General features: G+C 40.7%; 1 protein-coding gene across 2 annotated transcripts in view; it reads left to right on the top strand.

The window, feature by feature from the left end:
* The first annotated feature begins 16,913 nt into the window (after nucleotides 1-16,913).
* The window catches only part of pappab (pregnancy-associated plasma protein A, pappalysin 1b), a 222,641-nt gene continuing 211,729 nt past the window's right edge, over nucleotides 16,914-27,825 (top strand). For both annotated transcript variants that reach the window (XR_003782799.2, XM_029124699.2), the window contains exon 1: nucleotides 16,914-17,392. Coding sequence is in view for 1 of the 2 variants with exons in the window: in XM_029124699.2 (XP_028980532.2) it covers nucleotides 17,008-17,392 (385 nt within the window). In the remaining variant the exon portion in view is untranslated. The remainder of the gene's footprint in view (nucleotides 17,393-27,825) is intronic.

The following is a 27,825-nucleotide window of genomic DNA, read 5'->3' as shown; positions in this document are numbered from 1 at the left end:
ATTACAAAATAGAAATAAAATGCCAAGAAAAAGATGAATGAAAGTTGGCAGATTTATTTGAAATGTTGCTGTACTCTCCAAAAGTTTATTCGGTTTGATGTGAACTGTGAAATGCTGGTTGGACAGGCAATACTGGATGCAGAGTGGCCCAGCCGTACAGCCGTGGCTGCATCAATACCAGCTACGAGGGCAGTAAACATAAGGGCAATCACCAAATGTCATTCAAATTCTGAGTGCACAGTAAAATGTTTGGATGCACAAAGCATTTTGTGAATGGACAAACTATGTGTGGTATTCAACAGAATCCTCTTGACATTTAGATGAAAACATGACAAGTGTTTTGGGCACACTGAAAGGTAAAATCAAAGATAAATAGTCACAGCCCGAATGTACATTTGAAATCAGATCATAATTGTATCTCACCAAGGGGAGAAAAACACTAGTGGCTGGGTATTTGAAAAGTTTTCTAAAATAAAAAAATGAGTTTCAAAATAATGGCAAGCAATTTTGGGTTACTGCACACCATATAAAAAATTTCTGTATTTTGTCGGACCGCCTAAGTGGAGCCAACCTAGGTGAGTGAATGAGTAAGTAACTGACTGATCAACCGAGTAACCACCATCCACCCCTTCTAAAATAGTGTAGTGGTTAGTGACACGGACTATGGAACAACAGGTCCTGTGTTTGACTCCTGTCAAAATAAATGATGACTTAGGTATTTTTTTCAGGACAAACACCCTCGCTGGCTACAACCTTCAGTAGCTATGTTATAGGAACCCTCAAATAAAACTGTTTACTGTTATATTGCGAATATTTCTGGTGGATTTTCGAATTATGTGTTAGGACATTTCACTTGACGAAAATTATTGTATCAGTGTCATTCACGAATGGCCTATAAGCTGTTAAAACGGACAGTGGCAAAAGCCATACAGTTCATAGATGCTATTTGTGGTGGAGGTAAACCTGAATAAGAAATGTTACTCAGTTTAACACAATGGTTAATGGTGTCAAAAGAAATATTCAAACTTGATGTGATGTTAATGCATGACAAAATTATCAAATGTTGAGACGCTATACTGACACTTGGTAGGCATGGAGTTCCGTGGTGTAGTGGGTAAAGGTATAGTCTTTCATGTGGGCAACTCGGTTTTGAATGCAGTGTTGGCAACAACATTCATCATTTTCATTTGTAGGTTGGCTGAACTAGGCTTGCCTGGTTCCTTTTCTGGTTTTGAATAGTCTGCTGTATTGCCAAACCCTTGAAAATGTTTGTGTGTGGAGGATGATCTATTAGCATGATCAAACATTTGAAGAATAGTTTAAGCACATAGCCATTGCTAGTATTCATTGTTAGAAGTTGAAGTTACTTTTGTGTGTAATGGAGTTAATTAGTGAGTATGATGAATGGTATAATCCAAGTATATAATGAAAACAAAATAGAAAATGAAATTGCTATTGGTCGAACTCAAACTTGGCTTCATTGATTTTAATGGAGAAAGATGATGGAGAAATCAAAATAAGACAAATCCACTTGTCATTGGTGCAACGTTGATTAATGGGGTCTGGGTGCGTTCACCTCACATTACATAGTCACCAGATTTAGGGTACCAAATTTATATGGAAAATTGGCTTCACAGATGTCTCTTATTAGGCAAATGTGTTTGCATTATTAAACAAATCAAGGACTAAAGAAGTGTCAATACTGTCAATCTGGCCACCATGATGCAGTTAATCAGAGACACAGCCACAACACAATTTGTGTCAGAATGAACTATTTGGTACTCACTGGAAGAGACACAGGTTTAGTGGATATTGCCTTGCAGGGTGTTTATTAACAAGAACACAGTAGAAATGGGGAGGTGGGGGGGATTCTATCAAACCCCTAAATGCGGCACCTCTTGGGAAGGCAGCTATATTGTGGATGGCCTCATGGTGGTGGTTGCAGAGGTTTGATGTGGGGGTTTGTTGATTTGGTGACCATAGCCCTATTCTCTGTGCTTCATCCTGCGTCTTCTTTGTCGCAGGGGCAGAGCAGCTATAAGGGCAAAAGGCTTTTGTTCTCTTTAGTGTGTCATTTGCAATGTTATTGCGGGGCCCTTTTTATTCTTTCCGTGATGAGGCTTGATGGTAGGTGTTCCTCATCATCGGGTGGCTGCAGAGCTGCATTCAGCCACCTCATTTTGCAACACTAGCTTTCGCAGAAGACCAGCCGAATTACAGTGGGTGGACTGCAAGGTGCATAAACACAAGTCATCCTCAGAAATTGGACAACCTAATTAATACCAATACTTTGAAAAGGGTATTGTGGACAGATGAGAGAAATAATAACATGTATTAGAGTGCTGGCAATAAGGTTGAGGGGTTGTTATGTTTTGGGCATGTATTGCTGTCACTGGAACTGACTCATTTGCTATTTATATTTTACCTTTATTTATACCAGGGAACAAAACTGAGACCTAGAACTAAGTGTATTTTGCAGTGGATCCTGTATTACAACAATGAAAATATACACAAATACACTGACAATAGAAATCACAAATGGGTTTCCCAATTACTTGGTCCTAGACTGATCCCGGCTGCAGAGAATCTTTCTGAATCTATGAATATACTATACTGAATAAAGGAGCTGGCAACTCTAAATCCTTGTAGCTATATTACGTACAATACTCACTGCTCAAATCCCTGAAATATTTTTGTGTAAAGATTTACACCCACAGAACATGCTAACTGGATGGACACAATTGCTATCACGTCTCGTATCACGACAGTCAGGAAGTATAGCTACATATACCTTTAAATTTGAAACGCAAAATAATTTCTTTGTCTGTTACTATCCATTGTGACAGAAAGGTTAGGATGCAATATATTCATATGCTCAAAATGTCTGGCTGTAACATTTTGGGCCCCTATGTAAGGTTTGTTTGAGGACCTCTTAAGCAGTCGCCTAAAATAATAGCAAGTGGGTTCGAGTCACGAGCTTACACCCAATGTGACCGGCAGTAAAAAGACCATAACAATCAACCAGTTTTGAGAGTTAGGCAAGCAGACAGTGAGATAGTCAACGTTTCACTATCAGAAAAGAAAGGTTTCCGAAGGAGCGCAACAGCCACTTTAATGACAATGATAATGATGATGGTAACTTAAGTGTTGTCTGCTTTTACATATGTGCTTCTAAAATAGCATCCCATTTCCCATCTAGTACAGTCCTTGGCACTCTATTCCTTATGCAGGCAGAAAGCATGCACCTTATTCCATATGACAAATAGGATGCCTTTTCAGAAGCAGTCCATGATTTACCTCTCGAAGGACAAGTTGTGGACAGGTGGTCGATGCATGGCATTGGATGAGTATGTATTTGAGAGATTAAATTCCGCTAGAGGTGCACAATTTGGTTGCTGCTTGATTACACAGCAAAAATGTAACTCAAACGTTGCACTAGAGTGGAGAGTATGACAATGCATGTTTTGGTGTCTATATGAGCTCCATTTCCAAGGTCACATCAGACTGGATGCCCTCATCACAATGTCACAGATTTTCATAGCAATACTGTTAAGAAATGACTTATCATTGTCTATTTAAATAAATTTTTTGTTGTATTAGAGATATTTTTCCAATAATATTTTCTTTTAAAACTTTCATAAACAAATTTAAAATCTCTGAAGTCTCATTCCAGTGAGATTTTGGACCTACAGTGCTGCATGACATTATATGAACCCCTTGTGCAATTTCTTTTGTGTTCACCATGAACTGTTTAGTCAGAAGCAATCCTTTTTTATACATTTTTTGTTTTAGTTTTTTAAATGTTTATCATGACCGCCATATTTTCTTTTACAGGAAATCAAGATTGTAGTACTAATTTAGCACTAACTAAATTAAAAAGGAATTAGTGCAGGTGCGAAAGTTAGTGAACCTCAAATTGCATTGGTTAAATAGTAGAATCAGGTGGGTAAACAATTGGGTTTCAAATTAACCATTAGTCAAAAGATTCATCTTTAGGAAAGAGTTTGGGGCAGGACACTGATAAATAGAGACTAGAAACCTGGTCAGCTTGGTGTTACCCATACAGGTGAATGCAAAACACACCGTGCATTAACCTTTATGGGTAACACTAAGTAACACCACCAGGAAGAGGGTAGTGAGAGCACATCAGTCTGGGGAACACAATAAAACTAAAATAGCAAATCATTCAATAGGAGAGCATCTAACATGACAGCATCTTGGCCTAGAAGTGGACACTCCAAAATATTCCCAAAAAAATGAATAGATCTGGTAAATGCCAACCCAAACTTTGCATCTGGATATTTGCAGACCTCCCTTGCTGCATCTAAGGTTGCTGCGCATGCTTCAACAAAAATAAGAACACTGAATCAAAACGGCATTCATGGGAGGGTTACTAAGAAGAAGCCTCTACAGCCAATAAAGAACCTAACTGCCCATCTTAACTTTGCCAGAGACCACCTGGACAAACCTGAAGGTTTCTGGAAGTCCATTCTCTGGACAGTTGAGTCCAAAATGTACAGGTCTGGTCACAATCAAAACCATGACATGGCACCCCAAACCATCACTGACTGTGGAAACTGGACTTCAAGCAACGTGGATTCTGTGCTTCTCCTCTCTTCCTCCAGACTCTGGGACCTGTCGGGGAAATTTCTTTATACAATATATTCTCACTGATTAAAGGACTGAGTCCCACTGTTTTAGATAGGTAGGTGAATGTGGGGGATCTGGTATTTGCATAGGGGGCATCATTGACTGGTATCAGCTGATAAAAGGGTTACTCTTTATCTCCTTATCTGTATAACTCATCAGGGCATCTATTGTCTGTTCGGGTTTGGTTGGAACTCTTAGAGTTGAAGAAGGTATTTATGGGAGGAAGGAGAGCTGTCCTTTGTGTGATGTTTAGGTTATAATGGAACAAAGGGAATGTTTCCTGATTGAGCTGGAAGGTGCAGGATTTGTCACACCCCTCTCCTGTCCTTAAATACTGTCGATTGCCTGTTTTATGTAGAGACTTTTCACTGTTCCTGGGAAGGTGTTCCGGTCCCGTCCCACCGGGAAGAGACCCCGGGGAAGACCTAGGACACGCTGGAGGGACTATGTCTCCCGGCTGGCCTGGGAACGCCTCGGTGTCCCCCCGGAAGAGCTGGAGGAAGTGTCTGGGGAGAGGGAAGTCTGGGCATCCCTGCTTAGACTGCTGCCCCCGCGACCCGGCCCCGGATTAAGCGGAAGATGATGCGATGCGATGCGATGCGATGCGATGCGATGCTTTTCACTGTTACTTTGTAACCTGCATACTCTCTCCTTGCAAGTATATTAAAACCGTTTAATGTGCAATTGATTTCTCCTGTCTTACCTACCATTTTCATAGAACTGTTTTGCACTAGAAATTGCCATCACAGACCTTGATTTCCAAAGGAAATGCTAAATTTACTTTCATCAGAGAACATAACTCAGCAGCAGTCCAGTCCTTTTTGTCTTTAGCCCAGGCGAGACGCTTCTGACGCTGTGTCTTGTTTAAGAGTGGCTTGACACAAGGAATGCGACAGCTGAAACCCATGTCTTGCATACGTCTGTGCGTGGTGGTTCTTGAAGCACTGATTCCAGCTGCAGTCCACTCTTTGTGAATCTCCCCTACATTTTTGAATGGGTTTTGTTTCACAATCCTCTCCAGGGTGCGGTTATCCCTATGGCTTGTACACTTTTTTCTTCCCTTCGCCTCTCTATTAATGTGCTTGGACACATAGCTCTGTGAACAGCCAGCCTCTTTAGCAATGACCTTTTGTGTCTTGCCCTCCTTGTGCATGGTGTCAATGGTCGTCTTTTGGACAGCTGTCAAGTCAGCATTCTTCCCCATGATTGTGTTGCCTACAGAACTGGACTGAGAGACCATTTAAAGGCCTTTGCAGGTGTTTTGAGTTAATTAGCTGATTAGAGTGTATTCAATATAAAAACCTTTCACAATATTCACATTTTCTGAGATACTGAATTTGGGGTTTTCATTTCAGTTATAATCATCAAAATTAAAATAAATAAACACTTGAAATATATCAATCTGTGTGGAATGAATGTATACATTATACACGTTTCACTTTTTGAATGGAATTACTGAAATAAATCAACTTCTTGATGATATTCTAATTATGTGACCAGCACCTGTATATATGAAGATATTACTATTTGCTACAATGTAAAGTAGTGAGTGTACAGCTTGTATAACAGTGTACATTTGCTGTCCTCTGAAAATAACACAACACACAGCCATTAATGTCTAAATCGCTGGCAACAAAAGTGAGTACACCCCTAAATGAAAATGTCCTAATTAGGCCAATGGGCTAGACACACATACAGGTAGGTCTGAAGTACATCATTTAACCTGTATGTGCGTCTTGATCCTCGGCCTCTACAGTACATTTGGTTTGACATGTTTGTTCTTCATCTGTGATTTAATAAACATTTCAGTAGTGAGCAAGACAGTGTGTGGATGTTTAGTGATTATTAGACACATCCAAATGTTAACTATCATGTCATTTATTATAATTTCTGAAATTCTAGTGGAAATATTACTACTTTCAGCTAGTTGTTTAGCGACGTGGCAAAAAAATATGACCCCCCACTTTATCGGCCATCGTCCTCTATTCTCAGCCGCCTAACTATTTTGTCCAATAACGTTTCATTTCCTCTTTATTTGTGTTACAAATGCCTGATCACAGTTTCAATTAAGTGTTTACTAGAAAGTTTTAGCTACCTTTCATGCCTTCTGGTGAAGAAGGGAAAAAAGTCAGATCACTGATAACAGCCTACGTGATGATGGTCTGGTCTGGCGCGCAAGTCGAAGTTCACAATTTGCAACTAAAATGCCCATACATTAAATGTTTTAAGTATTTAACCTCCATATTTCACTATAACAAATAGGGGGTGGCCGATAATAGGAATGTTCCTGTAGATAACGTTAGTTTTTGTCTAGAGGAACAATAGCATGACAAACAATAACATGATTAGTTTACAAATATCCTGACTTTTCCAAAAAATAACGTTACAGCATTAAACATGCATCATAACCTTAAACTGACTGGTTATCCAGCTTCTGTGTCTTCCACCATGGCTTCCAACAATGCAGCAGCAGAGTCAATCATTGTCACAGCGCCATAGAAGGCCAACCTGTGACCCAGCAACGCATGTAGACGGTCAAACTATTTGCTCCGCCGGTCAGAACCGCTTCTGTTATTGTGATCCCAATGTTTAGATTTTTTAAGCTTCTCCCGGCACTGTTTCCCGGTGTGACAAAGTTCAGCTCACGTAACTTTCAGTGAATTTTCGCAAACACATTATTACGGATTGCCATTTCCAATTCATACTGTATTTTGTCCTCAGCATAAACACAATAAGGCCTGGACTTTGTCATCGGCCCATCTGTGGTTTGATTTATATTCTGCAAAAAAGACGTATTCTGTTTGTAAGCTCAATTAACTCCTTGACTACGCTGAGGACAGATGCAGACATTTAAAAGTTGCGATTGAAAACGTATGCGAGTAAACTCCACACCGCAAGCCTCACCCCAAAAAGTTCTGGTACTCTGGGAAAGTCCTACCTCCCAAACAGGGACTGTTTTGGGGGTAAAATTTAGTTCCTGGTTCTAGACCCTGGTTCCTGCGGTGGAAATGCTGTGAGTTCATCAAAAGGTTCCTAGTTCCTGGGTATTGTTCCTGCGGTGGAAACGTCTGTGCTGTTTCTCCAACGACTGTTCGACCATCAGCTGTACGTCAAGGGCGAAAAGAGCACCTTCCACCAGTCCACCGTCTCCTCCCTGGGGTACTGCGTTGCTCCGGAGGAGGTGAAGATAAAGGAACTGAAGGGAGTGGCGGTTAGGTCATGGCCAATCCCGACGACCACCAAGGAACTACAGGCCCTCATTGGATTTGCCAATTTTTGCCATCAGGGGATTCAGCACCATCCCTGCGCTACTCACGTCATTGATGAAAGGTCAACCACAGCGCCTCCACTGGACCCCAGAGGCAGAGAAGGCCTTCCTCGACCTGAAGGGTTATGGTCCCCAAAATCTCAGTTGTCCTGAGAATGTCCTGAACCTCCCTGTAGGTAACAAAGGACCTTCGAATGGCCTCAGACAAAGGTTCCACATCCGTCCTGTTGCTTCTTGAGATTAGTACTGCCTTTGACACTATTGATCACTCCCTTCTCTTAGAGAGACTAGAAACCCATATTGGGCTATGTGGACATGTTCTAGCCTTGTTTAAATCTTATTTATCTGAAAAGTATCAATTTGTTTGTGTGGTTGGCATATCCACTGACAAATCAAAGGTATGTTTTGGTGTTCCTCAAGGCTCGGTTTTGGGCCCATTACTGTTCTCACTATACAGGATCTCACCAGGTGTGAATGGGGAGCAGGTGTGTTAAATTTGGTCTTATCGCTCTCACACACCCTCATACTGGTCACTGGAAGTTCAATATGGGACCTCATAGCAAAATACTCTCAGAGGATCTGAAAAAAGAATTGTTGCTCTACATCTACATAAAGATGGCCTAGGATATAAGAAGATTGCCAAGACCCTGAAACTGAGCTGCAGCACGGTGGCAAAGACCATACAGCGGTTTAACAGGACAGGTTTAATTCAGAACAGGCCTCACCATGGTCGACCAAAGAAGTTGAGTGAACATGCTCAGCGTCATATCCAGAGGTTGCCTTTGTGAAATAGACGAATGAGTGCCGCCAGCATTGCTGCAGAGGTTGAAAGGGTGGGGGGTCAGCCTGTCAGTGCTCAGACTATACACCGCACACTGCATCAAATTGGTCTGCATGGCTGTCGTCCCAGAAGGAAGCCTCTTCTAAAGATGACGCACAAGGAAGCCTGCAAACAGTTAGTTGAAGACAAGCAGACTGGATTACTGGAACCATGTCCTGTGGTATGATGAGACTAAGATAAATGTATTTGGCTCAGATGGTTTCAAGCGTGTGTGGCAGCAACCAGGTGAGGAGTACAAAGACAAGTGTGTTTTGCCTACAGTCAAGCATGGTGGTGGGAGTGTCATGGTCTAGGGCTGCATGAGTGCTGCCGGCACTGAGGAGCTACAGTTCATTGATGGAACCATGATTGCCAACATGTACTGTTACATGCTGATGCAAAGCATGATCCCCTCCTTTCGGAGACTGGGCCACAGGGCAGTATTCCAACACGATAACAACCCCAAATACACCTCCAAGACGACCACTGCCTTGCTAATGAAGCTGAGGATAAAGGTGATGGACTGGCCAAGCATGTATCCAGACCTAAACATCTGTGGGGCATCCTCAAACGGAAGGTGAAGGAGCGCAAGGTCTCTAACATCCACCAGCTCCATGAGGACTCCATTGGGAACCTATGAAGCTCTGGTGAACTCCATGCCCACAAGGCTTAAGGCAGTGCTGGAAAATAATGGTGGCCACACAAAATATTGACACTTTGGGCCCAATTGAGACATTTTCACTTGGGGTGTACTCACTTTTGTTGCCAGTGGTTTAGATATTAATGGCTGTTTGTTGTGTTATTTTGAGGGGACAGCAAATTTACACTGTTATACAAGCTGTACACTCACTACTTTACATAGTAGTAAATAGTCATATCTTCAGTGTTGTCATGAAAAGATATAATCAAATATTTGCAAAAATGTGAGGGGTGTACTCACTTTTGTGAGATACTGTGTATCCTGCCTCTGGTTGATGTAATCCGGAATGTCAATTTTCTCTGTTATGCTGAACTAAAAGAATTAAACACATTACTCCAGTACTAGCCTCTTCACACTGGCTGCCTGTTAGTTTTAGGGATCAATCAATCAATCAAATTTATTTATAAAGCCCTTTTTACAACAGCAGTTGTCACAAAGTGCTTTACAGAGACACCCGGCCTTGAACCCCAAGGAGCAAACAACAGTAGTGTTGAATTTCAGTGGCTAGGAAAAACTCCCTAAGGTCAAATTTTAGGAAGAAACCTAGAGAGGACCCAGGGATGATTTTAAGGTTTTATTGTTAACTTATAAATCAATATATGGACTTGCTCCTACTTATCTAGCTGAAATGATCCAGCTATACATGCCTACACGTAACCTTTGATCGCAAGATGCAGGCCTTTTAATTGTTGTACCTAGAATTTCTAAACAAACAGCCGGAGGCAGGGCCTTCTCTCATAGAGCTCCACTACTGTGGAATTATTTTTCAATTAAGGTTAGAAATGTAGACTCAGTGCAAACTTTCAAGTGTCTACTAAAGACTCAACTCTACAGCATGGTCTATGATTAAGTGTAGCCTGGCCCAGGGGTGTGAAGGTGACCAGAAAGGCTTGATACTTACTGTCTTGCCAGATGGGCTCTCATCGCCACTGGGATGCCCTCCAATGCCATTCGGGGGCGGAGTCACTGGCTTGTTGTCTCTCTGTTGCGCACTAGTTTATTTGGGCTGTACTCTGCTGGCAATACTCCACCCTCATTCAGGGTGGTTGCGGTTGGTGGGTGTCCCTTTGGTTGATGCTTAGGAATGTGGGTGGATTGATTTCCTGCCTGTTGGGCCCTGTGATAGGGCCACTGTGTCACTGGACCCCCCTGTCTCAGCCCCAAGGTCTTACACTGCTATATTATTGTGCTGGGGGAGTAGGGTCAGTTCTCCTTCTTCACTATAAGTGCTTGTGGATATAAGGAATGCATTTTCAAAATTTTCACTGTCTCCTGCCGTTTTAAACATAGGAGGACATGAGGTCTGGGCCCACACCTCCAGAATACAAGGCTTGAAAGACTTGTTGCTGTCCTTGTCCAAAGTCCTCCTGGTTGTGTTGCAGATCAAGATGATACCTGACGATTTCAGCTGCCTTTCTGCTGACCCGCCGCCCCCCGTGTTGTCCCTGTCCTTGTGCATCTGGTCATGCTTCTGACCTGGACTAGATTTAAATTGACTCTGGACTCAGCCCATATGCATTAATTAATTATTACAATTCACCCGGCATAGCCAGAAGAGGACTGGTCACCCCTCTGTTCCTGGTTCCTCTCTAGGTTTCTTCCTAAATTTCGGTCTTCTTAGAGAGTTTTTCCTAGCCACTTGGTGATAACTGCTGATGTAACAAGGCTTTATAAATCAATCTGAATTTGATTAAAGGGCAGATTCATCCCAGCTCCCCTGTTGCGTTATCCAGGCCCGCTCAAGCCCTTCATGGTCGAGGTGGACACGTCCAAGGTTGGGATGAGGGCAGTCCTCTCCCAGCAGTACGGAACTCCTCCCAGGCTACACCCTGCCATCCGTCTGTGCATACTACTCCAGGAATCTGACTGCTGCGGAGAGTAACTACAACGTGGGTGACCGTGAGTTACTGGCGATGAAGTTGGCACAGGAGGAGTGGAGACACTGGCTCGAGTGTGCCCGGGAGCCGTTCACAGTCCTGACAGACCCATGCAACTTAGAACACGTCAGGGCTGCGCAGCGCCTCCACTCCCGTTAGGCCAGATGGACCCAGTTCTTTGAGTGCTTCCAGTTCACAGACATACGACCATCGACGTGGTAGTGGACTGATTCTCAAAGATTGTCGGATTCATTCCACTGCCCAGCCTCTCCTCTGCCCTCCAGTTTGCTGAGGTGCTGTTTCAGCAGGTCTTCTGGCTGTATGGACTTCCGGAGGACATTGTCTCTGACTGCGGCCATTGGAGACAATGCAGCCCCTAGGAACGGAGGTGGGTCCAGGTAGTGGACATTTGCAACTCCTCCCTGACAGCCGAGTTCCATGCCCGCCGCCCAGATCAGCTGGCTCCACGCTCGTGGTAGTCGCCAAATGGCGTCATCAGGAGCCACGCCTGGGCGGGTATTGTGACAGTTTCTCCACATGGCGCTACGTGCTCTCCCTTTCTCCGGCATTCCACCTTCCCAGCTTACTAACTGCCGGCTGGAGACAATGGCAAACTCACTCCTCACACACACACACACACACCTGTTTTGAGTTAATCATTGTCTATTTTAGTTCCTAGTTTTCACCTGCATGTATAATTGTTTGACCGTGTGTTGCTGCTTTTTTTAACTGGACATTTAAAGAAAACATTGATTCTCCATTTTGTTATATTCATTTTGCCCCTCCTTTTTATGCACACGCTTCCCTCGCACCTCAAAACAGGTGAAGTTCACCCAAAGTTATCGCTGTTAATGGAGGTGCCACAGGCTATTGAATAAAGAGGTTAATGTATTTTTGCACACAAGTTTTTGCACACAAAAAAAAGAAAATATTCCATATGTCCTTCATTTGGAATGTCTTTATTATGAATTGGGGTTTACATAGGATTTCTGTATGTAGGTTTCCCCAAAGAATTATGAATATTTATTTCAGATTACAATGAAAGTGCATTTAGTGTTAATGTGCATAAAAGTAGAATCTAAAAAACATTTTTTTCCAAAAGATGTTGAAAAATAGCTGAAGTGTTTTGTGCTTATTTTTTAAACCAAGGATGAAATAAGAAAATTATATATATATTTTTTTTTTTAAGTCCCCCAATGTTCCATTGTTCAACAGCATACTGTGCTTAGCTTTAACTATGTTGATTAGCTTGTAGGTGTCCTAGAGCAAAACCAAAAACAACTCCTTTCCGTTCCAGAAATCTTGTGGTATATAGATTTAAAAATAAAAAAGATTTTTCATTAGATCTAACTATTAATAAATAATGTATTTATTTCTAAGTGCACCTAATGAAGGTGATTTTCCATTTTCACGGCCACTCCTTTGCTTGCCTTTTAGCTAAAACGCTTGGCCTGTCGGGGCTGCAGCCCGCTTGGCCTGTCGGTATCCGTCAGCTGCCTCAGGAGTCCCACAAGCCAATCAGGCCTGATAGGACTTCTTCTTCAACAAGTTGTAATAGCAATTGGTGTTAAAATATCGGAGACATGGTGAGGTCACTTTTAGACAACATGACCTCACTTTTTTAAAACTGTGATTTTGGGGGAGCTTTAACATTTCAACAGGTTAATCTTATGTCCGGAGTGTACATGGAATGTTTTACTTTTAACATTTCCTAGTGTGAAATTATTATGACATTGCTTGCAAAGTTGTATGGTTTTTTGCAGGTGGTGATGCCTAATATATGACAAAAATGTAGGATTGTGTAATAAACTTAAGCTTTAAAGCTTAAGCTATAAAAATAAAACAATTGCAATCTATTTTCCTAGCTTTAAAATGAAAAAGATTGCAAGCAAGATTTTGCGAGGGCTAGTATTTTGTTTGGAATAATCCAAAATTATTTAATAAGTGAAATGGCAAGTCGTGGAATAATTTGCCTTACTTGCATTTTACTACTAATGTAACGAGGACGCGAGTGGAGGACGCGTGCCACCCCCCCGACGTGGTATTCGGCGCGCGTCGTAGCCGGTCTTCTAGCCACGCCGCTCCTCCTCCCACGGCACTGTCATGTCTTGTTATTGCACACACCTGGTGTCCATTCCCTCATTAGGTTGCCTATATTAGTTCCTGTGTTTCTGGGTGTCTTTGTGTGGTATTGTTCTATGTCTTTCTATTGTGGAGAGAGGCACGTTTGTTTGAGCGTTTTGATCGCCGTGTTATAGCGTGCCTTTGTGTTTGATTTATTTGTAAATACAGTTTGTTTATCGCCTCCCTGCGTTTGGCTCCAAGTTTTTCTACACACTCCACTACACCTGCTCCTTGACAACTAAGTACATAATGTTTGTGTTGGATTGAAGCCACCAAATCACCTTACCGTTGCAATAGAGAGAGTACTGAAATCAATCAATTCATTAATAAGGTGAAGACGGTGAAACAAGCTATCAGCAGTAGACATGCCTGGATCAATTCAAATCAGCTGCATTGCATTTCTTGATTTGGGGGGGGCTGAGGATACAATGTAGAAATATTCGTCATAATGACGTCATTGCCTGTCCAGCTCAACCGCTGCTAATCAGAAACCATGGCCTTCAAGGCAGTCACTTACTTGCTTACATTGGGGAAAAAAGAAAGTTGCAAGCATTTGCACCGACTGTTGTGGTCGTAAAACTAGTACATAAGGAAATAGTTTTCTTTAGAGACAGATGATGGACACGAGATTCATAGTGTAATCTGTGAAAGCATGTAGTGAATAAATTGGGTCATGGGGAATTAATTCATACCAGATGAGGTTAACACTCACCCTTCACTGAATAAAAGCTTAGATGAGAGAGTGAAGAAGATTGTTATTGACTCCTAATCTATGTTACAAATTGCATCCCCATTCCCTTTTTAGTACACTGGTCAGTAGGGGTGCACTGTGAAGGGAATAGGGTGGGATATAGGATGTATTCCTGGATATAACATTTCAATAGGGGCAATGCCAAGACATATTGGTCCGAAGTTGTAAGTAAATGGCATGGCATAACAAAATCCCTGGAGTGGATCTGCCCCCATTCTAATGCTGCCACAATCCAAAATGATGGGTTATGTTAATCTAAAATTTAACTAAGATTTTTTAAATAATAATGTGTCACCCTCATGAAATGCAGCTGAATGCACAACATATTCAGCTGTAGAGCTTCTTAATATGCCTGGTCACCTTCGAGACTATTTTCGTTCCTGTTGCTATTTCTTTTTCTTTTGAATCTGGTTTCTGGTTTAGCCATGGATGTATTAGTTTGCAACATTTTGTCATAATGATGTAATTGTACGGTTAGACAACCAGATCATAATCATGACAGACTTAAGGCTCACAGGAAAGGCGTCACAATGTGAGTTATGATATTCGTTTTAACATCATTAATTATTATGCTTTGACAGCAATTGTATTTATTCAATGTGATCCAAGAGAAGGGATACAATTATTTGTAACATGCAAAATGACTTTTGTGTTGAAGTTCCCATTGATTTATTTGCCACTTTAAGACCTACAAGGGGAAAACCACAACTGAACCAGTGGGAAAGAGTTACAATACTTGCCTGTTCCATCGACTTTCTGGGTTTAGCCCATTGGATAGACTTCAATGTATAGAAATTATGAATAGAAGAGGACATATTTCCATGCCGTTTACGGGCAAAAAACATAAAGAGAACATTTGGAGAAGGAAAACATACTGGAAAGAGTTTATTGAGGCCACATACTAAAGGATATTCTTAGCTAATTCTAAAACTGACCTTAGGTCAATGACAAAATATGACATCTCTTCTACAACTTTTGGCACTATATGTTTGAAAAAAAAGAAATGCTGAGTTGGCCTGTCTCTTTGCCTGATATCATTCTATATCAGTCTTGCCACCAAGTAAAAATTGAAAACCCCAAAAATGCTTTTTGTTCTTACATTGTTTTTATGAGGTGTGAGGATAAGAGTGTGGTTGGATAATGGGTCAGGTGTAAAAAATAAATAAAATCAAGATTTTTTTTAAGTAGACCGGGTTTATCGGTTAGTGACTATAATGTAAGCTATAATGACATGCTTAAGCACGGGATATTCCGTGAACATTTATCAAAGGAGGCAGTTCAACATCCACCAAGTCTATCTCAAGTCTAGATCACTGCGGTGAAGTTAGTTTCAGATTGGACATTTGACAGACATTTGGCCCTTTAAATCTCAATAGCTCTTTAACGAAGTATTCATGTAATCCAATATTGGTCTCATTGTGATTACAAAAGTGTATACGATGTTGCACAGCCCTTATTTAGCCATATTTTAACCGAGCATAAAGTTAGCGAGCCACCCGCTGTGTATCAGAATTGAAACCGAAAAGAAAGCGATCTGCGGCCGGTGCTGGTTGTGGGAGCGTTCAAAATGTGTAGAAATGCAGCCATCTTCTTTAAACTTCTAGTTTCAATAACTCTTTAAAAAAGTAGATAAGTATGAAAAGTATATATCGTTGATCAGGGGAGGGTGAGGAACAATGCATACCATTTATATGTTAACATGAGAAAAAATAAATGGTGTGAATTGTTCCTCATCCTCCCCTGATCAGTAATATGTACTTTTCATAGTTATTGTATACTTTTTGTAAGAGCCATTGAAACTAGAAGTTTGAAGAAGATGGCTGCATTTGTACACACTTTGAACGCTCCCACAACCAGCACCGGCCGGGGATCGCTTCCTTTTCGGTTTCAGCTGTGATACACAGCGGTTAGTTCTTCGTAGCTCGCTAACTTTATGCTCGGTTAAAATATGGCTAAATAAGGGCTGTGCAACATCGTATACACTTTTGTAATCACAATGAGACCGATATTGGATTACATGAATACTTCGTTAAAGAGCTATTGAGATTTAAAGGGCCGAATGTCTGTCAAATGTCCAATCTAAAATTAACTTCACCGCAGTGTCTAGATCGTGTTATCTCCGGTAAACATTATCGTTCGACTTGTAACCGCTAGAGGGATCTAGACAGGTTTTTCTTCATTTTAGTAGGCCCTACTGTAACATTTCTTTGAAATAACCGTCTATCACTTTCAAAGATACAACCATGTATAATTGGTCCCGTTTTGACCTTAGAGGCGCTGGTTGAACAACGCCTCGTCTTAATAGACGTCATGATTCTGTTACATACTGTGTGTTTTGTAGGCTATGGACAGTCTGCTCTATCTATACTGCAGGCTGCATATTTGCAATAATTCCCATTTCCCTTGTTGTTTCGGGGAAGATGACTTTGTAACCATTTAAAAAAAAAAGAAGAATATTGGTACTGCAAATGTCCTGTGTACTGAAAGGGAATGGTTTTGACGCCCCCATTAGTCTACTTTGATTACTTAAATAGTCATTCTTTTAGTTTAATTGGATCCATTCAATTGGGAAGGTGGAGCGCTTGGCTGAATTAACATACTAATTTCCTCCCTCAATCTGCGTGGAAGTGTCCTTCAATGAAGCAGAGGGGGTCGTGGCTTAACATTATAAAGGAAAAATAAGACAGCATCGCCTCCTTAGTTGGTGAAGAAACTGTCTTGACAAGCTTTTGTTAAATTGGGAGACAGGGAAAGAGCTCAAGCGGGATTGTCCCAATTACTAGGCTATTAGGGTCCAATTCCTCAACCATATGAAAAATGAAACTTTTGCCTTTTTGTACTTGGCTTCCATACCTTTTGTTTTTTATCATGTGTTTGGGATCAGAGTGTGGGACCGTTGGGCGAATGAGGAGATCCAAAAGAGACTTAGTGCGTATTAGGGAAGCCTTCCCAGAAGCTTGTGCCACAAGCTTGCCTCGGGGCAAACGTTCTCTGCCCGGGATGAATCAGTGGATGCCACGCCAGCACACTCGTTCCTCACATGCGGAGGAGAGTTCCCCTGGTCGGGTGAGAGCAGTTTACTTCACGGGCAGAGGAGACCAGCTCCGTCTCAAACCTGCAGTGGATGTACCAAGAGGGAATTTTACCCTTGAAATATGGATCAAACCAGAGGGAGGGCAACGATCCCCATCTATAATAGCAGGTTACTATTTTCATTATTTTATTTAGGTTCTAAATAAAAAAAATAGGAAATGAATGTATGCGTTACACACTTCCCCATTTTTTATATTTAGGGTTTGTGTAATTACAATTAACACTTTGTATGTGTATAGTAGTCTAGCTGGGGAATTTGTTGCACAACTTCACAAAATAAGCACACAATACATCATTTACGGAAATGACAATTTCCAAGAGAGGAGGCGAATTTTCAGTCCAGGCAGTATTGCGTGCAACGGTAAATAATAATTTCCACCCCATTGCTTTTACTCTAGTTCTCTTTAATAGGGTTGACATTTTGAGTAGTTTTATTTTAGAGGCGTTTAACTTGAATGTTTGGGCGCACTAGACTAAAAGCATAACCAACCAGTACACAACAGGCACTGCACGTGTCCCATAAATAAGAGTCTGTATTTATTGATTTATTTATTTTTACATCGTTGTTCTCTGTTGCTTTTGACAGCTTTTGGACTGGAATGAGGCGCGGTATTTGAAGCAGTTAAAAAATAATGGCATGTAGTTCTGATTGGCAAACCGTACTCCATCTTTTAACGTAATGTCAGGTGTGGTCTAAGTTCTGGTCAATTTAAAGTTTACTTCTGTTATTCAAGTGTTTGTAAATGTAAACAACATCAAAATATGGTCCTATCCATCATTTTAATATAAAATGGTAAATTATTTTTTTAAATCCATTTCTCAATTCAGAGTGGTTACATATTTATCCAATCTCATCCAGCAACTTTTAACAGAAGGGTCTGGAAAACGTTTTGTTATTGTTTCAACTGCTAAATTCCTCTTTAAGGTGTGAGCATAATTCAAGGGTTGTTACAATACACAGATGAAATCAACATAGTTTCAATATTGTCATTACATTTGAAGATTAGATTGAATTCAGCAACGTATTGTGGGGTTGAGTCTGTTTCATAAACACTGAGCAATAAGTCAATAACCAGTACTAGTTTGTATCTAATTTCAAACAGTGTTGTAAACATTGAAACAAGGCAGCAGTTAACAGGATGTATATTGCTCAGTACGGATGGACAGTGCATTGAACCCTGAGCTAATCAATGTAATTATGTAAATGTTTAATCTCTGTGATAGGAAGCACAATTCACTCAAGTTAAGCCCAAATTCTGCCAATCATGTCTCAGATATTGTGTCGGTTAATAAGAGATATATCCCTGATCAAGTGTGCCAAACGTCATTTCTTTAATGTCCCGTTCACTGCTCTGGGGCATTAGGATTTAATACTTAGACCAAAGAGTGTTCTGTTCTTGCCTTTCAAAATAAATTCCGGCAGCAAGGATGAACCAGCAAGGATGCTGCTTGACAAGAGGCAAACCAGCTGTGGAATGTAGTGTGCAATGCATATACAGTTGTGCTCGAAAGTTTGCACACCCTTGGAGAATTGACAATATATGTACCATTTGTAAAGAAATCTTGAGCGAGCAGGCAAAACACAGGTCTGTTATTTCTTATGGGATTCACATTCAACTGTAGGTGATAACCGAATGGCACAATCATAACACAAAACATGGCAACAAAGAAAAAGATGAACTGACCCCTGTTAGAAAGTCTGCATACCCTTGGTTCTTAATACTGTCTATTGCCCCCTTTAGCATCAATGACTGCGTGCAGTCTTTTGTAATAGTTGTCTACGAGGCCCTGAATTCTTGCAAGTGGTATAACTGTCCATTTGTTTTGGCAAAATCCCTTCAGGTCATGCAAAGTGTTTAGTTGTCTTGCATGAACCACACATTTGAGATCTCCCCAGAGTGGCTCCATGATATTAAGGTCAGGAGACTGTGATGGCCACTCCATAACCTTCACATTTTTATGCTGTAACCACTAGAGGGTCAACTTGGCCTTATTCTTAGGGTCATTGTCATGCAGGAAAGACTAAGAGTGTCCCATGAGCAGCTTTTGTGCAGAATAATGCACATTGTCTGCCAGTATTTTCTGATAACATGCTGCATTCATCCTGTCATACATTTTCACAAGATTCCCTGTGCCTTTAGAGCTCGCACACCCCCAAAACATCAGTGAGCCACCACCATGCTTCACAGTGGGGATGGTATTCTGTTCATTATAGTCCTCGTTGACACCTCTCCAAACATTGTGCTTATGGTTGCGACCGTAAAGCTCTATTTTGGTCTTGTCAATCCAAATTACAGTGTGCCAGAAGCTGTGAGGCATGTCAAGTTGTGGTCGGGCATGTTGTAACCAGGCTTTTTTGTAGCATTGGTGCAGTAAAGGCTCCTTTCTGGCAACATGACCATGCAGCTAATTTTTGTTCAAGTATTGTCGTATTGTGCTCCTTGAAACAACCACATTGTCTTTTTCCAGAGCAGCCTGTATTTCTTGTGAGTTTACCTGTAAGCTTCTCTTTGTATCCCAAACAATTCTTCTGGCAGTTTTGGCTGAAATCTTTCTTGGTTTACCTGACCTTGGCTTGGTATCAAGAGATCTCAGAATTGTCCTCTTCATAATGAGTGATTGAACAGTAAGGCTTTGAATATCTTTTTATAACCTTTTCCATCTATATAAAGTTCCATTACGTTACGCAGGTCTTTTGACAGTTATTTTCTGCTCCCCATGGCTCAATATCTAGCCTGCTCAGTGCATCCACGTGAGAGCTAATAAACTGACTATTTATACACAGACACTAATTGCAATTTAAAAACCCACAGCTGTGGGAAATTCACCTTTAATATTCAAGTGTATGTAAACTTTTGATCAGGGCCATTTGGGTGATTTCTGTTATCATTATGATTTAAAAAGGAACGAAACAACTATGTGATAATAAATGGCTTCATATGATCACTGTCCTTAAATAAAAGAGTTTTTATGCATGATCAGTTATTCAAAATCATTGCCCTAATATCAAAATGTTTGCCAGGGTATGGAAACTCATGAGCACAACTGTATGTCCTATTCATTTTGCTATATTTCCTATTCATGGATAAAAAGGACATTTCTAAGAGACCACAAACTTTTCAGCAGTAGTGTATATACACACTACCGGTCAAATGTTTTTTGAACACCATTCCAGTTTTTAATTGAACAATCTTTCCAGTTTTTATTGGAATTCACAAAGTTTATTGTCTTAACGTGCACTGAAATGAAAGCATTGAACAAATTTACAAACAATTGGAGACATAGCAATCATTTATCAAGTTCCCACAAATGTGGGAACCAGCTCAATGTTTTTTTTTTATTTGGAAGAACGTGCTACTGATGTGCTGGCCTTTCCATGTTTTGAATCCTACTGTCTTGTTCTTTTCTTCTAAGGTAGTTCTGCCATAGTTTGGAGGTATGTTTTGAGTGATTATCTTGCTATAGGATGAACCCCTGAGCAACTACATGTCAACCAGGGGGTATTGCATGGCGCTGCAAAATGCTGTTGTAGACAATTTGGTTCAGGGTGCCTCTCACTCAAGTCGTCCATTCAGATTTTAGCGAATGAGTCCCAAGCAATTACGCTTCCTCCTCCCTGTTTGACAGTTGAATCATCCTTTCACTAACTCGATGGCATAGAAAAACCCTGCATGATGAACTGAAGATTCAACATATTGATTAATTGGTCCATAAGACCTTCTTCCAGTCTTCAGTAGTCCACTGGTGGTGTTTCATGGCTCAGGCAAGCCACTTCTTGTTTTTCTATCTTAGCAATGGCTTTCTTAGTGCCATTCAACCTGTCAAACCTGCAGCTCGATGTCTTCCCTTCACAGTTGAAATGGAGACTTGATTACTTTGACCAGTGATAAGCTGTGCTTGAAGCTGGGATTCTGTGAGCTGCCTATCATGCAAACTCTGAAACTTATCTTCTTATTCTGTTGTGGCTTTGGGTCTGCCAGACCTCTTCCAGTTAGTTTCCTTCAGTTTCCAAGTGCCTTTTAATGGTACAGAAAACTGTCCTCACTGATAGCTTGGCTATCTCTGCAAGGAACAACCTGCACTTTTAAGGATTATAATGGTCTGTCTGTGTTCCTTTTTGAATTGCCCTTTTTCTTGTCATTATGACAGCAATATACTAGTTCCTGCAGTTTCAGTATCCGCCAGAGCTAACATCGTTTGCTGTCATCAGAATACAAATCGTCCATAGTATAGCATACACATCCAGGCACAGCATCAGTTCATTTACTGTGTCATTATGAAACCATCTAGAATAGTCAAAAAAAAATCCTGAATGACATAATTTGTTTGTATTCAATATCTAATAATTTGAAGAATACAAGACTGTTTCTATTTAAGGCCTTATCATTTACGAAAAGAATATGTCAAAGAACACAGGCTATAGTATTTTCATTCATTTATTAGGCCCTACAAATGTATGAAATTAAAAAGTACACCACACTTAAATTGTTCAGCGATAAATCCATTAGAATTTTGTTTTTCTTTTGATCTTTTTTTGATGATGTAGACTGATCAATCACAGCAAAGATCAAAGGACTTACGCATGATTAGTGGTAATTGCTGATTTTCAATGGAATATTTACATAGGTGTACAGAGGCCCATTATCAGCAGCAATCACTTCTGTGTTCCAATGGCACATTGTGTTTCCTAATCCAAGTTTATCACTTCAAAAAGCCAATTCATCATTAGAAAACCCTTTTGTGAGGAAGTTAGCACTGCTGAAAACTCTGGTGCTGCTTAAAGATTCAATAAAACTGGTCTTCTTTAGAATAGTTGCCTCACAGCTCCTCAACTGGCAGCTTCATTGAATTGACAGGCTCAGCATCCCGGAGTCGCTTCTCTGTTGACATTGAGACTGTTGGCATTGAGACTGCCAGTTGAGGACCTGTGAGGCATCTGTTTCTCAAAGGTATCCATTCGTTGGGTTCGGCTTGCCATTGTGAACTAAATGCTGTAAATTGTGTCTGAGTTGTGTCTGACTTGATCACGGAGTTCAGGTTATATACAATTTCCATGCTCATTCTTCATCCTTACACTTCAATCATATGGATAGGTGGGTCTGGGTTTATTGCACTCTTTCAACTAAGGTTTATTGATATTTTATCTGGGGTTATCGCCCATTCATCCATTGACATCATTGCTATTCAGGAATCCAGGGCCCATTGCACCAGTGTAAGGTCTGACAATGGGTCTGAGGATACCAATCTCTCCACAAAAGGAAACACAGAACCAGACAGGTGGAGGTATTGGTGGTGAGTGGGTTTGCACCCCCATTCCAGTGAGACCAGCGCACATCAGAGAGAGTAAATAGTCAGTCTGTAATTTGATATTTTGATGGGAGCCATCCCCAGCGTCAGCTAAAACCTTGCTGGCCAATGAACATTCGGGTTTCCTGTATGAACTGGCTATGCACATTTTTACTGAAAATACAGATCCAAAATATTTTTAGAGTACTGTGGGTGATTGAAACATGTTTTATGCTATAATTCATATACAATGTTTTAAGCTTATTTTTGTTTACTCAACTTGTTTTCTCCAAGTATTACATACACAGTTTCCTGGGGTCTAGGCCCTGGAGGGCATTTATTAAGAAAACATGGAAGGTTAAACAAAACCCAAAGGTGGGGACCAGCTATTTCATGTAAACAATTTCAAAGAATGATTTACAGTAGCCTACATGAAAATATAGAAATATTTGTTGATTGTATTGATGTTATTATAACCTATGCATTAACACATTAATCAATCTCATACAGTGGATATAAAAACTCTAACCACCCCTGTGAAAATGCCAGGTTCTTGTGATGTAAAAGAATGAGACAAAGATAAATCATGTCAGACATTTTTCCACTTTTAATGTGACCTATAATGTGAACAATTCAATTGAAAAACAAATTGAAATCTTCAAGGGTGAAAAATGTAAAATAAAAACCTTACAATAACCTGGTTGCATAAGTGTGCACACCGTCTTATATCTGGGGATGCGCTCAGAATTAACCAATCACATTCAAACGCATGTTAAATAGAAGTCATTACACACCTGCCATCATTTAAAGTGACTCTGATTAATCACAAATAATGTTCAGCTGTTCTAGTAGGATTTTCCTGACATTTTCTTAGTTGCATCTCAGAGCAAAAGCTATGGTCTGCAGAGAGCTTCCAAAGCATCAGAGGGTTCTCATTGTTGAAAGACATCAGTCAGGAGAAGGGTACAAAATAATTTCCAAAGCATTAGATATACCATGGAACACAGTGAAGACAGTCATCATCAAGTGGAGAAAATATGGCACAACTGAGACATTACCAAGAACTGGACATCCCTACAAAATTTATGAAAAGACGAGAAGAAAACTAGACTTGGAGGCTTCCAAGAGGCCTACAGCAACATTAAAAGAACTACAGGAATTTCTGGCAAGTACTGGCTGTGTGCTACATATGACAACAATCTCCCGTATTCTTCATATGAATGGGCTATTGGGTAGGGTGTCAAGAAGGAAGCCTTTTCTTAACAAGAAACACATCCAAACCCGGGTGAAGTTTGCAAAAACAAAAGCATGTGGGAAAATGTGTTATGGTCTGATGAAACCAAGGTTGAACTTTTTGGCCATAATTCCAAAATATATTTTTGGTGCAAAAACAACACTGCACATCACTCAAAGAACAACATACCCACAGTGAAGCATGGTGGTGGCAGCATCATGCTTTGGGGATGTTTTTCTTCTGTTGGAACTGGGGCCTTAGTAAGGGTGGAGGGAATTATGAACAGTTCCAAATACCAGGCAATTTTGACACAAAACCTTCAGGCGTCCGTTAGAAAGCTGAAGAAGTTGTTCACCTTTCAGCACGACAACGACCCAAAGCACACATCAAAATCCACAAAAGCATGGCTTCCCCAGAAGAAGATTAATGTTTTGGAATGGCCCAGCCAGAGCCCAGACCGGAATCCAATTGAACATCTGTGGGGTGATCTGAAGAGGGCTGTGCACAGGATATGTCCTCGCAATCTGACAGATTTGGAGTGCTTTTGCAAAGAAAAGTGGGCAAATATTCAAGTAGAGATGTGCCATGCTAATAGACTCCTACCCAAAAAGACTGAGTGCTTTAATAAAATCAAAAGGTGCTTCAACAAAGTATTAGTGTAAGGGTGTGCACACTTATGCAACCAGGTTATTGTGAATTTAAAATTTTTTCCCCTGGTAAGCAGTAAACATGCACAACCCCAACAACTAGCCTCAACAAGGCATTTTCGCCCACAGGACTGCCGCATACTGGATGTTTTTCCCTTTTCACACCATTCTTTGTAAACCCTAGAAATGGTTGTGCGTGAAAATCCCAGTAACTGAGCAGGTTGTGAAATACTCAGACCAGCCCCGTCTGGCACCAACAACCATGCCACGCTCAAAATTGCTTAAATCACCTTTCTTTCTCATTCTGACATTCAGTTTGGAGTTCAGGAGATTGTCTTGACCAGGACCACACCCCTAAATGCATTGAAGCTACTGCCATGTGATTGGTTGATTAGATAATTGCATTGATGAGAAATTGAACAGGTGTTCCTAATAATCCTTTAGGTGAGTGTATATACCAGATCAGTAAGACAAAAAGCATGGCCACTATTGCCCTATGAACTTGTATAGAGGTGGGGTTTTCCACACATAGGCACAGAATTCCTACATGCCTAATCAGAATACATATGTTCACGATCTTTGGACAATGTGTGCAAGCACATTTAATTCAAACACACGGTGGTGCTATTCAGTTTGACTTATGCAACGTTGCGACCCTCACCCCGCTTGAGTTAGAGACCTGAAAATGGGTAGATAACGCCATCCCCTTACATAGAACGTATTTGTAATTGGAACCCATTAACTTGATATTGAATATGTAAAAATGCTTCAAACTTCATTCCTCTATCACCAAAATCCCAATCTTAATACAACATTGTTTTTTGCCTGTATGTATGACAATCTTTACATTTATGAAATCTGTTGGTGAAAACAACTGGCTGCTGTTGACCAACGAACATGTGCAGGGCCTAATTTTGCACATATTATCCCCTACCACCAAAATAAGATAATAATTCAACTTGGTAGGATTGTTTACAATCATGAATTAACCAAATGGGGCCAAGCAATTTCCAATGAACCACCAGGTGGTGCTATTGAGTAAACCACATTTGCAAGCTCATAGTAGAAGTCTGAAAATAACTATGGAAGGTAATCTCACAACTAACATTTTTGTCATTGGGAGCCATAAAGTTCACCATTATAGACATTTGTAAAAAAATCATCCATGCCACATTTGGTGCTACTGGTTTCATATGTATTTCTTGGTACAAATGGTGCAATAAAGGATATTAAGTGCTGTTTTCTGAAACCCACTCAATGCCACTTGCAGCTTTAATTAAGATTTCAGCAGTTCACTGGGATAATGGCCATTGGGACTCATTAACTTCGCTTTAATGGTTTGGCGGCCATTTTGTGTTTGTGAAAAACATTAAAAAAATGTACTCCTCTGGCACCTAATGTCTGATCTTCACGCACTTTTATAATTGGCATCTATGGATGCCAATCTATATTAATCAGGCCAGTATGTTGAAAAACATGGCCGCTATTGACAGATGAACAAATGCAGGGGCGTATGTTGAATATTTTTTTCACTAATACAAAAAGTACACCTGGCTTACACCGTCGAAGGAACATTGTAGTTGAGTACGTTCTTCTTATTATGGTACCTGTAATATCATTGATTTGGACTTTGCAATGTCTATTTGTGTTGCTGCGTCCTGTCATACTGCATAATGGTACTGTACATCCTGGATGGTTTCATTCACCATGCATTCATATTTCTGTAATTAGTGTTTTGTATGCCTCTTGTTAAATCACTTTATTCCACTGTCACTGTGAATATGGGGTGGTTACATTGAATGACAATAGCCTAATAGCCCATCACATACTTTGTCATATAAATTACGCTATACTAAACGCATTGCATTGTGGGATTGTTAACGTGCTGTACGCTGCCTGCTGTTACCTACCTGGCTACCTGCCTGTTTCGAATTTACTCTATATAAACAAATTTGTCAAATTCCACTTCAAGAGTTTTACCAGTGCAATATTTTTTATCTATTGACCTTTTACCCAACTTTTCTACACCAAGACTCTTTTTGGACAAAATTAACAGAATGACTCACCCCTGAACACCCAACGCTAAGTATCATTATTATGTCTTATCACTGTAATTGTTGTAGCTACAACACGGAGGAGAACTATCGTCTTCAGGTAAAGATAGCAGAGTTAGAGGCTCGGCTTCAGATGCAAATGTCAGGCAAGGATTATGTTAGTGTAGAAATGAGAAAGACAGACTGCATCTGTGCCACCAGGAAGAAACAATAGTGTTGTTAGCCCCACGGCTCAGCTCCTGCAGCCGGGCAAGAACTTTCTCTTGGTCACTGGGAAGAAATGCCATCGACCAGTTAAACCTGAGTCGTTACTAGAGCCAACTGAGATTTTCAACAGGTTTTCCCCACTGGAGTCAGAGTCAAGGCCCTTCGGAGTCTTCGGAGGGGAATGATTGCCAGGCATGTTTTCTTGAAAACTTTAGTCATTGGCGATTCCATTACCTGCAGTATTAGACTAAAGAATCAGCCGGCGATCGTACACTGTTTACCGGGGGGCAGAGACACCGAAGGAGCCGCAAATCTAGGGCTGGTGCTAGTGAAGTCTAAAACTGGCAAGTATAGAGAGTACAGAGATATTGTTATTCATGTTGGCACCAACGACGTTAGGATGAAATAGTCAAAGGTTACGAAGCAGAACATAGCATCAGCATGTAAACTGTCTAGAAAGATGTGTTGGCATCGAGTAATTGTCTCTGGCCCCCTCCCAGCTAGGGGTAGTGAAGAGCTATACAGCAGACCTGCGCAACTCAATTGCTGGCTAAAAACTGAGTTCTGCCATTCGCAGGAAGTCTCACTACTATAGTCTCACCATGAGATAAGGTGCAGATCAGGCTGCAGGTCTATAGGCAGCCTGCTAGCATAGTGGAGTCTGTCGATAGCATAGACAGAGTAGTTAGTACAGTTTTACCTATTGCCACTGTGACTCATTCCAGGCTGAGAAAAGTTAAACAAGGTAGTTCTAACAATAGCAACCTTATTAAGATAAAGCCTTCCTCCACCTCGGTCACAAATAAAAATGACTATCACCTTGCATCTCAAAATGGGACAGTAAATTAATTAATCTCTGATCATAAACTAGATGTTATTAGCTTGTGTGAAACGTGGCTAAAGCCTGGTAAATCCACTGCCCTAAATGAGGCCTATCCTCCTGGATATACTAGTGATCATATCCCCCATGAATCCCGAAAAGGAGGGGGTGTTGCTAATATTTATGACAGTAAATATAAATGTACTCTCAAACACATCACTGATTTTCATTTTTGGAAGTTTTACTCCTGAAAGTTAACCAGGCTAATAAATCGTTTTACATAGCTACTATTTA

This window comes from Esox lucius, chromosome 13, assembly GCF_011004845.1.
Source record: "Esox lucius isolate fEsoLuc1 chromosome 13, fEsoLuc1.pri, whole genome shotgun sequence".
NCBI classification, from domain to species: Eukaryota; Metazoa; Chordata; class Actinopteri; order Esociformes; family Esocidae; genus Esox; species Esox lucius.
The sequence above is the reverse complement of the archived record's forward strand: the minus strand, read 5'-3'. Positions and strand labels throughout refer to the sequence as shown.